General features: G+C 43.6%; 1 protein-coding gene across 9 annotated transcripts in view; it reads left to right on the top strand.

Annotated features, from left to right (window-relative positions):
* LOC129171762 (cadherin-1) overlaps nt 1-17,238 on the top strand; it is a 303,014-nt gene that overhangs the window by 278,364 nt on the left and 7,412 nt on the right. For 6 of the 9 annotated variants that reach the window (XM_054760775.1, XM_054760749.1, XM_054760739.1 and 3 more), the window contains one exon: nt 1,177-3,262. In XM_054760775.1, coding sequence (XP_054616750.1) covers nt 1,177-2,229 — 1,053 coding nt within the window. In that variant the 3' untranslated portion in view covers nt 2,230-3,262. Of the gene's footprint in view, nt 1-1,176; nt 3,263-11,569; nt 11,834-17,238 lie in introns of those variants that run through there. The other 3 variants (XR_008566831.1, XM_054760803.1, XM_054760794.1) reach the window with 3 other exon arrangements.

Below are 17,238 nucleotides of genomic sequence, written 5' to 3'. Positions count from 1 at the left end.
AACTACGTTCTGTTCCATTTTATTTGTCAATGCTGTGTCTAATCACTACCAGACTTATTACTAACTCTTCATTTTTGCAAGTTCATTGTCAGTACTCACCCATGATGTCAATTTCATACACATGATTTATTCTAATTGTCATATAAAGTAGTTACAGGTAAAACTATGTTACCAGATGATTACATTACGTTATTGTTTTCCTTCGTATTCAACCAGAAGAGCGCATTTGGAATACAAGAAGTGAACAAATGTATTGCAATTGATGTAAAACGGATGGGGGGTAGTTTTAGATAAGCTTTGCTTCTTCCTACTCCTTTTGGACATGTGGAACTGTGAATTGTAGCATGTGATGCATTCCCACGTAACTTGTATGCATGTTCAAGTAAATTAAACCATTGCCATTACCATAGGGTTAGGGTTACAGGGTTAGGGGTTAGGTTTGGGCTCGGCCTAGGTTTAGGGTGGCGATAACTGAACTGAATTTACACTGAGACACGAGTTATAGTTATTTTTGTGTGTCTGAGTATCTGAAGAATTAGACCGTCCAATCAGCATCAGGGTCGTGTTGGTGTTAAATTTGTCATTGTTTCTTCCAAATGCGATACAAGCTGCATGAGATAGTTAATTTAAGTGAAATAACTCATCGTAATGACTCAGTGAATCAAAAAAGCAAAGTGGATAATGAAGTCATTAAAGATATATGAAATAATGATTAGGTTTGTGTTAAGCCTGATCAAGTATCAGTGATCCCAGCACTGTACATATTTTTAATGTTGTGTAATAATGGCCAAGGGGTTCAGGACAAAGGTAAGGGGAAATGATGAGTCAGGCGTGTCAGCACATTAATATCCTGCTGATGATAATCTTCTCTGTTTTGTTTTATTTATTATGTTGTAGCAACGCTATGTTGTCTTAGCTTTATTAATTCTCAAATATGTTATCTCTCAATCACTGCCTGCTCCTTCTCACTCTCACAGTGCAGTGTTAGTTTATTCTAGAGTTTGATTCATCTATGCAACCTTTCTTCACTCAGTTTTGTTCAATGTGTTCTCGTCGTTGTCCCAATTGTCTCTCTTTACCCGTCTTGATCCTCACATCCATCGTCTTTCTGCTTTGATTGCACATCTAACCAAATAATCATCCACCCTCCTTGGTCAATGTCACGCCACCCCACAGTACTTCACCTTACCCCAACCCCGGACTGAAACCACTCGTGCTCACCTACGTCCCCTCCAGGTGCAGTCTGAGACATTACCGAGGGAGCACAACCTCGTCCTGACGCGATCTGGCTCCATGATTGGCCAAGTTCATGGCGTAGGAGGCTGGATGTGCGACTCAGCTACCCTCCCCGTGGCAGGCCGCAGGGCTTCCCGAGCTGGCCTGTCTCCAAAAGGCTCCAGCCAAGCCGAGTCTGACTGCAGCGGAGGTGCTGGCGGAAGCGGAAATGGAAGCGGGCCTGCCTCCTCTGATGGACAACAGCAAGCTAGCAATGGACGCAACTATGCCACCGTGTTGCAGAGTGAGACACCCGGGCAGAGGGAGCCCCCTGGCAGCCTGGGGAGAGGGGGACTGGAGATGGGGAGCAACTTTGTGGTGGCAAGGCAGGAAAGAGAAAGTGGTGGGATATCTTTGACTGGGACGCCATCGGTCTACCCCGAAGCACCCGGTTTGATTGGAGACTGGCGTGATCGAGTGGGTTTGGGTGGCTATGTGTTGGCAAGGATGGATATGACCCCCCAGCTTTTGCCCTTCCCATGTCAGCCTCGAGGAGCTTACGGGGGAGTCGTAGGCTTTGGTCCTGGTTGGGGTCCAGGGATGGAGGCAGCCAGAGGGACTCCAGGTGCTGGGGGTCCCTCTCTGGCTCTTAGGGTGGGCGAGTTTCTCCGCCTACGTCTTGCCCAGGTCACCTTTGACCCCTCACAGCCACCATACGACTCAGTGCAGATCTACGGCCTCGAGGGCACCGGTTCCCGGGCCGGATCCCTGAGCTCACTTGAGAGTGAAGGAGAGAAAGATGCAGATAAGGAGGACTGGGGGGCTGGGTTGGAGGAATGGGGCCCCCAGTTCCAAAAGTTAGCCCAACTCTTCAGAGACCGTGAGAAGGAGAAAGAAGCAAAGGAAAAAGCTGAAGATGGTGCCAAAGAGGAGAAAGAGGAGACAGACAAGAGGGAGAAAAAAAGGAAGGAGAGGGGCGGTCGGGATGAAGTGAAAGACAAAGGAAGGATATAAAAAGAAACAAATAGGGGTGAAGGAGGGAATAGACTGATGAAAAGACCCCAAACTAGAATAATGTGAAGAGAAGTTAAAGGGAAGAAAGATGAAGAGGCAAAGTAATAAAAAGAGACAGAGAAAAATGAGCCCAGGGAGGGTGAAGAAGGCGAGGGAAGGGGAGGGAGTGATTGATGTAATTTAAAGCAATAAGTGTTAAAGCGCTGATATGGTTGAGCACGGATACTGAGACAATACTTAGGATGCTACTGCTCAAGGCGGCAACGACTTGTTAAACACTTTGGACAAAGAAAAAAAACACCAGAATATAAAATAAACAAGACGTGACTGAATCCAGCTGGTACATGTGAAATGAGAAACAGCACCGGTGTTTGTTTCTTTGCGTGTTCAGAGGGTGGGGAAGACGGAATGGACGTGACAATATTACTCAACCCTCGTTGTAAATTAGAGCCGTGCCTCAGTTTTTGTTATAAACTCTGATGAAAAGTGAAACGTACAACAAATCAAAGCAATTGTTCCCATAGGATATAACGTACATCTAATTAATCTGCTCCAGACACCCCAAAATGTTAACAAAAAATACAGTTTAATTGTAGTTTTACATGCAGAAAGCACAGCAATCGTTTCATCGGTCGTTTCGGGAACACCTTTCACCCCTTTTGCCATTTTCGCTGCCTTGATTTTTCATTTCTTCGCCAGGATGGAACGTACTGTCGATGCGGACTTGTTTGTGTAACATTCTCATTTGTGTTTGCCAAGTGAATGTGCCTTACAGGATACCGTAGTTTTGTGTGAACCCAAGTGGGGTAAATTTAGTGTTGGGTGTGTGGTCCAAGATGGCTGAATAAACAAGCCAAGCTGAGAGTACCATGCACCTACAGCGTTATTAATACCACGGAGGGGAAAATACCAGCAATATTGTACGGGAACCGAGACAGTGTACAACAGGGGTGTCCAAAGTCCGTGACTGTTTTTTTTTTTATTGGCCCGCAGCACTTTCTAAAAATATTATTTAACAAGAAAATAACAAATTTTTAAAAAACACAAAAAATGAAAAAAATCATTTTATCATTTTACAAGAATCATTTCAAAATGTTGGACAATTTTTTTTTTTTTTTTACCAGAAAAACCTGATATTATGAGGGAAAATGATATCATTTTAGTAGCATAAAGTTGAAATAGTAAAGAAAACAGACATTTGGAAAAAAAGTCCTAATGATATTACAAGAAACAAACACGAGAATGAATAAAGTTCACACAAACTAGGTTGCGGCCAAAATTTACTAGAATGAAGTCAAAATATTATGGGAATAAATTTAAGAGAAGAAAGTTGAAGAAGTTGAAAAAAAAACAGCAGAAATGTAAAAAAAAAAAACAGCTGTAATTTTATGGGAATAAAGTCAAATTATTAAGACAAAAAAGTTGTATTCTAACGAGAAAAAAAGTCCAAAATGTCATTTTAGTAGCATTGAGTTGAAATATTAATGAAAAAAATATATATTTTTAAAGGTCAAAAAATTATGAAAAACAAACACAAAAAGCTGCAATTTTTCAACATTTGAAAAAAGTTATAAAAAAGTTATAACGAGAGTAAAGTCAGAATTAGGAGAAGAAAAATATGTAAGACAAAAGTTGAAATAATTGGAACATTTACAAAAACAACAGCAGAAATGGACATTTCTGAGAATAAAGTCAAAATATGAAGAAAAAAAAGTTGGATTCTAACGAGAAAAAAGTTGCCATTTTATGAAAAGAAATTATGGAAATATTCAAGAAAAAAAATTGTTATTTTTAAAAAGTTGCAATATTGTGAAAAACAACACAAAAAATTAAGTTGTAATTTTTGGAAAATTAGGTTGGGAAAAAAGTTATAATATTATGGGAATAAACTCATAATATTCCGTAAGAAAATTGACAAAGATTACAGTATTTAAGAGGAAAGTTGAAATATTTTGAAAATGAAAAAAAACAGCAAAAATGGGGAAAAAGAGCAAAGAGCTATATGGCTTTTTCACCTATGTGACAAATCTGAGATGAAATATATATAACTTCTTAGCATACCTGCATGTGTTGCGTTACAAAATATCAAAGTGGCAAAATTGCATCCTTTCATTTATCACTATGTAGCCCTCACTTGAAAACGTTTGGACACCCCAGGTGTACAAGAATCGAGGTTAAATTTTGCAAAACACAGAATCATACAAAAAGTGGGCGTTCAGAAACCAAGGTTTGGCTGCATTTGTATTTCCATCAACACATCTCATGGTACAAACGGCTATTTTTTTGTATGTTTTGAAAACGAATGTGCAGTGTTCCCTCGTTACGTTGCGGTCCACCTTTCGCGGATTCGCTGTTTTGAGGATTTTTTTAAGTGCAATTTGGCATATTTTTTTTTTACAGCGTATGAACGCGCATTGTGTTTTGCGTCCTTGTGGTGTATTAGAGCAATCTATCGGTGCTCTGTTGTATGTGTCTGTTATTGTATTTACTACTGCTGCTACTGCTACCAGTAGAGGGTGCTAATATGCTCGTACAGGCACGTACGAGCATATTAGGGACCTACAGTAGACAATAGCCGGCTAAACATAGAGCCACAGCAGTCCTTATTGGCTAAGGAGAACCCGCCCATTGCGTTCTGCTTCCTGATTGGCTGTGGACCCTTGTCAATCCATCTCCTTCGTGCCTTTTCCTGTTGTTGTCAATAGTCGCTAGCAAACTAACTACTGCTTGCTAACCGCCAATTAACAATAGAAGAAGAAGAAGAAGCTAACTGGCTAAATGAATCTTTGCTTCAATGACTCGGAGGACGACGGCAGGAGCAATATGTTTTAACAAGGATGCAAAAACGCTACAGCCGAACGGCGCCGGGACGAGGCACGGTCAGAGGAGTGACATGCGTGTGAGTGTGTCCAACCTAGTAGATCGTTCATTAAAATTCAAACGGAATTTGAACTTTGAGAGCGTTTCAACAAAAATGTTAGAGCTGGTCTGAGAGAAGTGTGTTAAGTGTATGGAGAGGGGCTTTACAGCCATAAAACATATATAATCATTGTAAACAAAGTTGGCTACTTCGCAGATTTCACTTATTCTGGGCTATTTTGGGAACCATTCCCCCAAGAAGGGAACACTGTAATTTATAATGAGGGTTGGATTATTTTGCGTCCAAACGCGTGTGTGTACATGCTGCAAAGACAGTCAGTGGGCTAGCTGCTGAGGGACATATTGTCACTCACAACTAATGACAGAGGCTTTTGATAAATATGATATGATGTCAGAACAAGTAACGGGATCAAACCGGGATCGCACACAGGATCTGGATTATATATTTGAATGCAAAGTGATGAGGGAACAAGAGAGGGATATAGTATAGCGAGAGTGAGACCACTGTAAAAAACTTACTTTTTATTCACTTTCCAATGGCAGAATAGTACATTTTTCAGCTCGCTGCTTCATTCTAAATGAAAATGATGAATCATTCAAATCCTGCAAAAGACTCTCCCTCCTTTCAGCCCCTCCAGGAAAACAGACGTTGTGAAAATTTAAATGATTTGGGGATGTGATCTCCCTCACCGTTCCCTCTCATTTCCCATCTTTTAGCCGTCGAGTGTTGCTATGTTTACAAAGACGCACACATCGGCGCCATGGAACTCATTTCCACTCCAAGGCTTTGATTGTACCGCAGCCAGTTGTAAAAGCAAACCCATCCAGTAATGATGATTCCATGACCGACATATTAACTGTTTTATAGGAGAACTATTTTTTATGTGTAAACAGCCCTGTTGTGTCACCCGATGCGAAGAATGCATGACTTTTGATATCAATAACAATGGCAATCAATTCCCACTTTAGCACTCACGCTGCCCAGACAAACGCCCGTGTAGTTTAGCAACGCGACGCCACGTTCGGTGTGTTTTCTTTTCTCGTTAAAGGTCGGGATGCAAATGAGTCTTCAGCTAGAACGCACTTTTATTGTGTAATAGATGATGAATTATGTTCAAGATTACAGTTGTCTTTATAAGATGTTGATTAAAGATGTCCGACTGTATGTAAATACGCATTTAATGTAAATAACACTGGATGTTGTTGCAGGAAGAGACAAGGAGTAATGATTTTTTTTTTTTTTAAGCAAATCTGAATCTTACGTGTCCATATGGATCACTGTTCGGACTCTCTGTATGTACTGTAGATTAGAAATGAATCAACTCAACTTGGACAGCCGTGTGGACTGAACCACAGTGTTTGTATAACAAGTGTTTTTGTGGCATCGCACTGCTACTTGTGGCTGAAGTTTATTGTGCAACATGTTAGTCCCTGGATGCTTTAGAGCACGCTGACCCCATTTCGATGAAAAGGCAGTGGAGTGAATGGAAACTCTATTAAAAGTGATCAAGTCCAGATCATATCGCTTTCCCCAAACTGTCCAATAAATGTGTAATTGGTTGTCATCCGCCTGAGAGCAAAACTCTTCGTTTCAGGTGGCTGAGAAGGTATTTTTGTGCGCTCGATGGGGCGGCAAATGTCTTTGTCGGAAAGTGAATGTTTGTTTACAAGTGAGCTCAGGAAGTAACGGCGGGCCGGGAACGTCACAGGCAGGAGACGAAAAGAGCGCTTGATTTGCTCACCCGCACGGTACGGTTGCTCTCGCTTCATTGGAGCGTTATCGGAGCTATTTTTAATGTTATCAGATTGATCCAGTGGCGGCTGCTGGTCATTCAAGGAAAGGAAGCTCATTTTTTACGGCCTACATCATGAATGTGTTTATTTATTGATATATCAATTCTAGTATTTTTAACAAAGACAAAGTCACTGGGGATTCTCCGGAATTAAAAACTTGGAAAACGTTGCGGTGGAGGTTTATACATCGCCGATTCGCTCATTTCACTGACAATCAAAACGGGATTCCGCCTCAGACACGTCATCCAATCATCATGCAGAAGCCGAGCGTCCGGGTCAGCCCTCTGCCCCGTAGACCCGCAGAGACGCTGACCGTCCGATGGGCGGGACAAAGCCCAGCATTTATCCAATGACCGTTCAGTGGAACAACCCACTCTACGCCTCCCCACCTAAGTCAATTAACGCTCAGCGTCCAACTGTGTAAAAGCGCGGGGGGGCGCTGCGGGGATGAATGAGAAGGCAGTTGTGTCAGTTACCTGTGATAAGCGGCTGATTCTGAAGATGAAGGTATTCTCGCACATTTTTAGTCAATGAAATGTACACACAGCAGTACATATTCCACCACTCCTTGCACTCCAAGAGCAATCGCCACTGGATTTATCGGTATGATGTCATAATTCCCTGATGTCCTCGTTATCGCGCACCCCGTATTCATTTCTTAAATAGTGCATACCGATGACGCAGCCTCAAAACTCAACATGTGTTCTTATGCTGCTTAGGTTTAGTACTTCCTGCAGTACCAATAAAACAACTTTAAAGCAAAAGTGCACTATTTTTTGGAATTTTGCCTATCATCCATAATCCTTTTGTGAGACATGAAACACACGTCTTTCTCTTTTCTGTGCATTCTAAAGACATAAAAACAGATAAAAAGACACAGCTCATTACTGCACGTGATGAGGTAAAACATTGTCTGGCTGTAAACAACATTGTACAACATCTGACAAATACTTGGGATTGGGCACGGTAAAGCGTGGCTCGAGGAACTCCACGTTTGGTGAATCTGGCATCTCTTTTATGCCATTTTTATGCATAATATCGGTGGGCCTATATTATCGGACATCCCTAATAATAATGTCGCTGTAGCTTGGTTAGTATGCACGTCACTTATATGCCAATTTTGCTGTGCATTCTTAGCTGCGTCTTTTTACCTGTTTTTATATCTTTAGAACACACAGAAAAGAGAAAGACGTGTGAGAGCACTTGGCTTCAGTGAACATTGAATATGAAAAATTCAGTTTGAAAATCAGAACAAACTGGAGGTCCACCCACAGATGATGTTTGACTTTCCGTGTTCCACTTTAATTTCCTTTTCTCTTTTTCAGATTCCAATATCATGCAAACTTTTGAGTAAGACTTTCTCGGGGGGATCGAACATTCCGTATACTCCAGGCAACTACGTCTCCATACCATTATGCTAATTTTACGTTATCTTGAGTGCAACACACATCCAGATGAAAGGAATGCATCTGAGAATATAATTCACACATCCGAGTGCGTCTGTGTTGTGCCGTTTAAACAAGCCTTGTTGTAAAGCATTCCAGATCTTTTGAACTGCCAGCTTTGCCCGAGTCTACCTTGCTGGTCCAACATAATCTGCTTATATCCGCACTGGTGAGGCTACACGCTGAATTCAAGCTACTATGCTGGAGACTCTCTTTACTCTTTACCTGAGCCACTGGATGATAATTAGACTAATGTACACAACACAACAGGGCCTTCGCACGACCAATGGGTCTTAGTGCTCGGGCCCTGATAAAGATGGTAAATAGTGGGGGGATGCAGAACCTCATTGGGTCTCACTTCTGATTATAGCTGAATAAAAAATATCCCCAAAGTTCTGTCTAAGCTCGAGCTGCGGCGATACAGATCAGTGGTTACGACTCGTTCAAACGTCTTCTCCGACGACGACAATTAGTTCCAGCAGCATAACACTCCCCTTCTCTCTTTAATTACCATCGTTCCACGAGAGTTGATGCCACGTCACTCGCCCCAAACCTGACGGAGAACGTTAAAAGTGGGGGTGTCCAAATTCTTATTATTAGGGCCTGAGCACCGACGTGCGATGGCCGTCTTGAAACTGCTACGTGTATTATTATTATGCATGAAAACTTACCAGAATTGGCAACCGCATCAGGTTTTATATCTCAGGTGTCTGGAACACGAACCCCCGAAACTCACTCAATAGTGCCCCCCTTTGAACTTTGAAAAAACACTTTCACAGAACGTCACGAAATTTGGTGGTGACGTCAATCACGACAGGATGCACAAAAAAGTCTCAAGGACACATGTTCCAAAACAAACCGGAAGTCAGCCATTTTGGTTACCGGCAGCAGTTTTGGCCAAAAACCTGAGGTTGTATTTCAATAAACTACTGCTAGCACGTTGACCAAATGAGCCCAAACAAAAATCACAAATACTAGACAGAAAGGCATGTTACATTGTGAGCGGGGCATGGCAACAAACTTCGATGATCAATCAGATCAACTGTGATTTCATACTTAATGAATGAATAATTAATTTTTTTATAATAAAAAAAAGCTGAAATCTGGAACCTCGCTTAGCATACGCTCCGTGTAGCACACCAAATATTTATGCCAAAAATGTTTCTCCGTTTGGATACATTTTCAATTTAGCTTGTCGTGTTATTGTACACTGCGTGAGTCCAACTGTGTTTGGAATGTGTTTTTATCACAGAACGTCCTTGTTAGCAGCTTGCTAATATACGAACAGGAACCGGAAGTCAGTTCCGTCGCCAGTCTATGATGTCATCAGCGGTTGACTCTGTAGTTCTTTGCTAACTAAGACAGCTACACCACAAGTATACAAATGACAAATGAAACGGACAAATGAGCATTCAAGGTTACTTTTACCTTCACTGAGATGTGGTGTTTGCCAAAGACACGATGTGGCAGCGAGATCAGCATGTACACCCACTTTGTGTTTTGCCATGAGTTATTTCTTGAATCCAGTAGTGTTTCGCACCTTCTTTGTCAAAATGCTGGCACTTGCAACTTTTTTTGGCTCCAATTTGGGTTGCTTCGCAGCCAGAGACTTGTGGCGAAACTGAAAAGTTAGCAACAAACAGCGTCAGCCACTGATGACATCATAGACAGGTGACAGAGCTGACTTCCAGTTCCGTGTATTAGCAAGCTAATAGGCTGCTAACAAGGACGTTTTGTGATAAAAATACATGAAAAACACAGTAGGACTCACACAGTGTATTAATAACACAACAAGACACACGCCATAACTGGATAACATATGCAAACCGCGGCAACGATTTGCTTTAAATCGACTTTAACCGAAAAACATGCCAGCTGACGTATGCTAACTGAGGTTCCACTGTCTGTACAAATATCACAGTACCGACTCATAAAATGTCTTCAAGCTCGGCGGGTCTATATTTAGCACCAATAAATGACCTTTATTAGTACCACACATGAATTGCATGGCTAGCGCCACTTGATTGGCTCCGTGTCCTCCATATGTGCTGAATGCTCTCATCACAAGCATCACAATCGCTTATTGGTCCAAATCAAAGCAATGAGTCTCGGGAGTGCTGCAGCTAAAAGCACCTGACAGAGCTGATTATTAAACCTTGCGAGCAAGACAAATTGGTTCCATCAAACGTGTGATTAGCTTGATAAGTTGCTTTAAATTGAATAATGCACACAGTCTGCCGCTGCCTACAGCCCCTGCAGCTCTGGTGAGTGGCTGGTTAAACGTTTGTTTGGGGAATTCCAATGTAAAGCTTAGTCATTCACTGTTATGATATATACAGTAATCCCTCATTTATCGCGGTTATTTGGTTCCAGACACGACCGTGACCAAATCAAATATTTTCTCTATGGCTGCAGCGGTAGCCCATGTTAGGGATTATTGTGCCTGTTGTTCCAGCAAGTCTGGTGCTTGTGTGTCTCACCGAACGTTACAGTAACATTATTGACACCCAGCAACCAGTGTAGAATACTATATTTGATTTGAATGCGTCTTCTGAATGCCTTATATTTGTCCTTTAGTTTTATGATTGAAAATGGTTAATTCAGGCAAAAAAGGTAAAAATGTGCTTAAAGATGTTTTTTTTTCGGACTAATAATAGACCATATTCAACCACAGCAACAGCATGATTTATTCATTTCTATATTTTGGAAAAACCGTGATAAAGTTAAGCTGTGGAATTTGAAGCCCAACGTGATGAGGGATTACTGTATTGGTGGAATTAACATGTGGATCCAATTGGTTTTGCACCCCCCCGCCCCACTTGGTGATGTCATTGCTCATGCACAACGTTCATATACCGATCCACAAATGCGTGTTTTAATTTATTTCCATTGTAGTATTTCTTACTTTTCACTTTCTTTTTTGTAAATTTGAATAAAAGAGGAACTATTTCAAAGAGATGAGTCAGAGTCACTGTGTGCTTCTTCGGCTGCCTCCCAAATTTTGGGATAATAAGTGTTCTGTTGCTTAAATTTACCATGAAAGTGTGTGTGTGTGTGTGTGTGTGTGTGTGTGTGAGTAGATGAGCTGTGGAGTGCATAAAAATAGTCTTGTAGAAAATGTGGGTGTGTTGTCAAATTGGCTGCTCGAAATTTCTGAATCATAGACCATTTGTGTGTGTGTGTGTGTCTGTGTGTGTGTGTGTGTGTGTGTGTGTCTTCAGCACGATGAAGGAGGAACTCGTCTGTTGTGATCCACCCAGATTCAAGGCTTGTAAGGACTGTGATTGAGGACAGTGTGAGTTCTCCAGCCCACTGAAGCTTCTGGTAAGAGGTTGACATTTGCAGTTTGTTCAGCGGCACAAAAGAAAAATGGGAAGCGGTGGCAAATAAAGCAGACGTGGAAGAAGGGACCGTGATGCAATGTCATATTCCCAGTCGTGCAGGGCTCGGTTCGTTGCAAATGAATGCTGGAGGGGGTGTGCACCATTGCAGCGTGTGACTGAATGGCTGGTTAAAAAGATTTATTAGAATAATCACATGTGAACGGGGGGGTGGGTGGGGGGTTATGTATACATGATGGTTTAGAAAATGATTGTGTTAGCTGGATCCTCGCTTGATTACAATGATAATACCCGCCTCCAGCCGGAAACACGCGGGGTACACACGAGCATATTAGCAGTTGATATGCTCAAAAATGGCATTACATGAAATTCTTATTTGCGACTGAGTTTGGGATTATTCAGAAAAGTGAAGAAGCAACAGTCCTGACATATACTCATGGTGAAAACGTTAATACCAGTTGAAAAATTGCAAGAATTTACATTTTACGCTGTTCGAGGTTCTAAGCTCAAAATGCAAAATGGAAGAAATGGGAGTGAGACAAAAAACGTTCTGAGTAAGCAATTTATTGCAAACAAGCATTCAACTGAAATAGGCTGTTCATAAGCTGTTCAAAAGTAAAAAAAAAAAAACACCAAAAATCCTCCTAAAATAGAAATAAAATCTATAAAAAAAAAAGGAGTCAGTCCTGAGTAGCTGTGCCATTCTTGTTAATCACCTCAAAAATGGGTTTGGGCATGCTTGATGCCAGGAGGCTAGTGGCAATGTTGCTCCAGGTGGTGAAGATGGCTTGACTGAGGGCATCCACTATCTGGAACTGATGTCCATTGAAACAAGCGAAATTGTGCATCATCCATCCATACATATGCATATACATACAATACAATAAGACAGGGGGTTACACAGGACAGGGTGAAAGGGTGATAAAAGGAGGAAGAGGAAAGCGAACAACAGGAGGAGAGGGGAGAAAAAAAGAGACAATATGGCAAAAAACCTCGGCAACATAGGAACAAATAAACACACTTCTACAACATGAAGTCGAGACTTGCAACAGGGTAGGGAAGAAAGGGGAGTGGAGGTGTTCCCAGTGCAGGCCGGCAGCCAGCCACAGCAAATACAGACATAATCGTCGCAAGCTATTGTCCCCGCATGGTCTCGCTAGCGGGGTGCAAAGCATTGGATGAGGGAAGCGATGTGTGTGCAAAAGGGCTTGTGAGTGCCCTTGGATGCATGTATGTGTAGGCCTGCAGAAGTTCGTCCCGACCTCGGTGCGCAGGATGGCATCGCGATAACACAGCAGCTGCCGAGGAGACAACCGCGATTGAGCCCGGGACAAAGACAGCAACAGGTGTCAGTGAAAGAAGAAAGAGGAGGGTCAGAGCGTCCCACTCCAGCAGTGTCTTGGAGGAATTGTTGTTCGAGCCAAGGCCTTGTGGATGGGCCTGCGCTGAGGGGGAAGGCCAAAATGCAGATTTGTTGGGTTTGTGCGAGTAGCCGCATTCCAATAGACTCGGTATTCTGTTTGTCCATTCTGGTCTCTTAATCAACCATCTGCCTTTGCAAAGCCGAAAACTTCCCCAAAATGTTTTCCTCGTTGTGATTCACAGTCACAGTCACTGCTAATGGCTTTTCCCACCATATCAATCATGACGGGCAGCTGTTGGGGCGGGCTGAACCGTTGCATCCATCTTACGGATTCTGCGATACACCAGGGCAGTGCATAATCCAATCAGCACAAGACCTGTTATCATGGTTACGAATAGGCAGACATCTTTGATGTCCTCCACGGAAAGAAGAATTGCCAGGCACACTTCCCCCAACGGTACATCACGTACCCGGCGGTGAGTGTGCCATCAGGGCAGACAGGCTCCCCCGAACCCGAGCTTTTCGTCGAGAAGATCTTGTCAATTGCATGAAGAGACCAGTTGATGATGATTTTGATTGCAGTGCAGAGACAGGCTATGAAAGTGTAAGACAGCACTACAACGAGACATAGAAGCAAAGCAGGGGCATTGAGAGAGAGGGGAGGGGAAAGATGTGAACGCCTTTGTTGAGAGTCACACAGACTGTTGAATAAAACACAGACAAGGGCCTTCAGTCATGCGGGATGCCCCCCTGCAACATCTCCACATAGCCAGCAGCCGTTTGACGCCCCTGCACAACCTGAAGCACCATTGTTCCATTGAAGGATCATGATGGCGCCCCCTCCACTGAGCCGTATGTAAACCATATCAGGTGGGATCTCCTTGTCAGGCCAGTAATGCTGGAAGCCATCAGGACCGTCAAGGTTACACTTTTTTCTCATCAGAGAATAAAACTTTCTTCCACCTTTCAATGTCTCATGTTTGGTGCTCTCCTGCAAATTCCAAGCAGCCAATGTTGTGGTGCTGAAGGAGACGAGGCCTTTGAAGATGTTCTTTCTTCTGAAAAGCCTTCTGTTGCAGATGGCGTCTGATGGTTATTGGACTGCACTGGGCACCAGTAGCAACCTTCAATTGGGCCGAGGAATCAATCCCTCTCCTCATGGCCCGTGACATTTTTTTGGGTCTACCACTTTACTTTTTTTGTTCCATAACACTCTGGAACTTTGAAGAAGTTTCAAATGACGGTCTTACTGCGTCCAACCTCAGCAGCAATGGCGCGCTGTGAAAGGCCTTGCTTATGCGGCTCAACGATCCCGCCGCGTTTAAAGCAACAAAACCTTTTTGCCTTTGCCATCAAGAGAACATGACAGTGTGAACCTGACCGAATATGACATTGAATCCATATTTGAAAGGCTGTGATCTTAAACTTTTGATCAACCAATGAAAGCTTGTTTGCAATAAATTGCATACTCCAAACATTTTATGTCTCCCAGACTCCCAGGGAAGTCTGGAGAGGCCTGCAGACCATCACAGGCCATGGTAAAGGAGTGGGGAGAGACCAAGCCAGTGGGGACAAGATCTGGGCAGATGAACTCAATCTGTTTTTTAACAGATTTGAGTCTGCCCTCCCTCCCTCCCCTACCAACTCACCACTCTTCACCCCCACATCCCCATCCCAGCCATCCTCTACTCCCCTCTCCATAACTGATGATCAGGTGAGAAGTCAGTTGAGGAAGATCAAGGCAAGGAAGGCCCCGGGACCGGACGGCATCAGCCCCAGAATCCTCAAGGACTGTGCGGACCAGCTCTGTGGAGTTCTCAGGCACTTGTTCAACCTCAGCCTGAGCCTGGAGACAGTCCCGGCCCTGTGGAAGACCTCCTGTGTGGTCCCGATCCCAAAGACACCGCGTCCCAAGGAGCCTAACCACTTCAGGCCTGTTGCCTTGACCTCTCACCTGATGAAGACCATGGAGAGGATTATCCTGCAGCACCTGCGACCCCTGGTGGGCACTCAGCTGGACCCCCTGCAGTTTGCTTACCGGCCTCGGATCGGAGTGGACGACGCAGTGATCTACCTGCTGCACAGATCACTGCTACACCTGGAGGACAGCGGGAGCGCTGTGAGGGTCATGTTTTTTGACTTCTCCAGTGCCTTCAACACCATCCAGCCGGCACTACTCAGAGTGAAGATGGAGAGTGTGGGAGTAGACCAACACCTGACTGCATGGGTTATAGACTACCTCACCAACAGACCACAGTATGTGAGGCTCCGTCACTGTGTGTCTGACATGGTACTCTGCAGCACAGGTGCCCCTCAGGGTACGGTGCTCTCCCCTTTCCTCTTCACCCTCTACACCTCGGACTTCACACACAACTCCACACAGTGTCACATCCAGAAGTTCTCCGACGACACAGCCATTGTTGGTTGTGTTTCAGAGGGGAATGATCTGGAATACAGGACGGTCATCAGGGACTTTGTCAGCTGGAGTGAGCTTAACCAGCTGCAGCTCAACACCAGCAAGACAAAGGAGATGATCATTAACTTCCAGAGGAAAACATCTCACTTTACACCGGTGAACATCCAGGGAGCGGACATAGAGTTGGTAGACAGCTACAAATTCCTGGGTGTTCACCTTAACAACAAGCTGGACTGGTCCGTCAACACCCACGCCCTCTACAAGAAGGGCCAGAGTCGCCTTCACCTGCTGAGGAGACTGAGGTCCTTTGGTGTGTGCAGGACTCTTTTACGGACCTTTTATGACTCTGTGGTGGCCTCAGCCATCTTCTATGCTGTGGGCTGCTGGAGAGGGGGCAGCACGGACAGGGACAGGAGCAGGATAAATAGACTGATCAGGCGAGCTAGCTCTGTCCTGGACGGTCCTCTGGACTCCGTGGAGGAAGTGGGGGAGAGAAGGATGTTGGCTAAGCTGACATCCATCATGAACAACACCTCTCACCCGCTACATGACACTGTTGTTTCCCTGAGCAGCTCCTTCAGCACCAGACTGTTACACCCACGGTGTAAGAAGGAGAGGTTCCGCAGGTCCTTCATACCGACCGCTGTCAGGCTCTACAACACCTGCACCACCTGAACCATGTTGTAGACACTATGCTTTCTTTACACTGTTCTCTTTACTTGTCTTGCTGCTGTAACAAGTAAATTTCCCCGCTGTGGGATAAATAAAGTACATACAATACAATTTCTTCTTGTTGCATTTTGAAACTCTATTTAGAACCTCCTCAAGCGCCAACAGTGCAAAATGTACATTCTTGCAACTTTTCAACGGGTCTTAACATCTTGATCAGGAGTGTATCTGTGTGTGCATTCTCATAAGTATGCGATTCATGGCTTGGGTGGAGGCGACGCGTCTGAAGAGGATGAAAAGTAATTTGGAGGCAAAACAGAGCTGTGACTTCTCTGACCCGCTGCTTACACGCGTACACACTGCCACCAAACTGATAAAACATTCACCTGGAACCAAACAACATTTCTTATCGATGTACAACTCATATAGGTGCGTTTATCAGTCTCCCCCAAGCATCAACACCGCAATGCACCATTCTAGGTGAGATATGCTGTCATGGCGCTGTCAATAATTACTGCATGCATAATTGATCACAGCATAATGGTGGCGCCGGAGAAAGAAATGTTGTCAACGCGCAGCTGGGAATGATACTGTAGTTGGTGAGTCGTACTTTCATCGTCCTGCTTGATTGCATCACATGGCGCTCAGGTTGGTGTGTGTGTGTGTGTGTGTGTGCATGAACTCCAGTACATAAAGATTCCTCATTCTGTTTGAACCTCATACTGAATCCCTCTGGTAATTCTGCACCATATTAATGTGTCTCTCAGTGTGTGTGTTTGTGTGTGTCGCTTGCAACCATTCATCTTTGCATTCCTGTGATATGTCTGGGTGTTGTAACAGGAAAGTGAGACACCTTGGAGGATTTCTGACATCCAGCGAACTGCGGGGTAATATTTTTAATGTAACATTCTGGTATAAGGTTAAATGTCTCTTATATTAGAGCCAACCGAGTACAGTAATCCCTCGTCACTTCAATTTTTACGGCTTCACTTGCGGTTTCGTGGTTGAATACGGCCTGTTTTTTGTCAAAACTATGCATGTTTAAACAAATTAAAATTAAGCATTTTCAATCATAACAATGGCTAAATGAAGCCAAATACA

Source organism: Dunckerocampus dactyliophorus, chromosome 2 (assembly GCF_027744805.1).
Source record: "Dunckerocampus dactyliophorus isolate RoL2022-P2 chromosome 2, RoL_Ddac_1.1, whole genome shotgun sequence".
NCBI classification, from domain to species: Eukaryota; Metazoa; Chordata; class Actinopteri; order Syngnathiformes; family Syngnathidae; genus Dunckerocampus; species Dunckerocampus dactyliophorus.
This window is presented reverse-complemented; position numbering and strand designations above follow the sequence as displayed.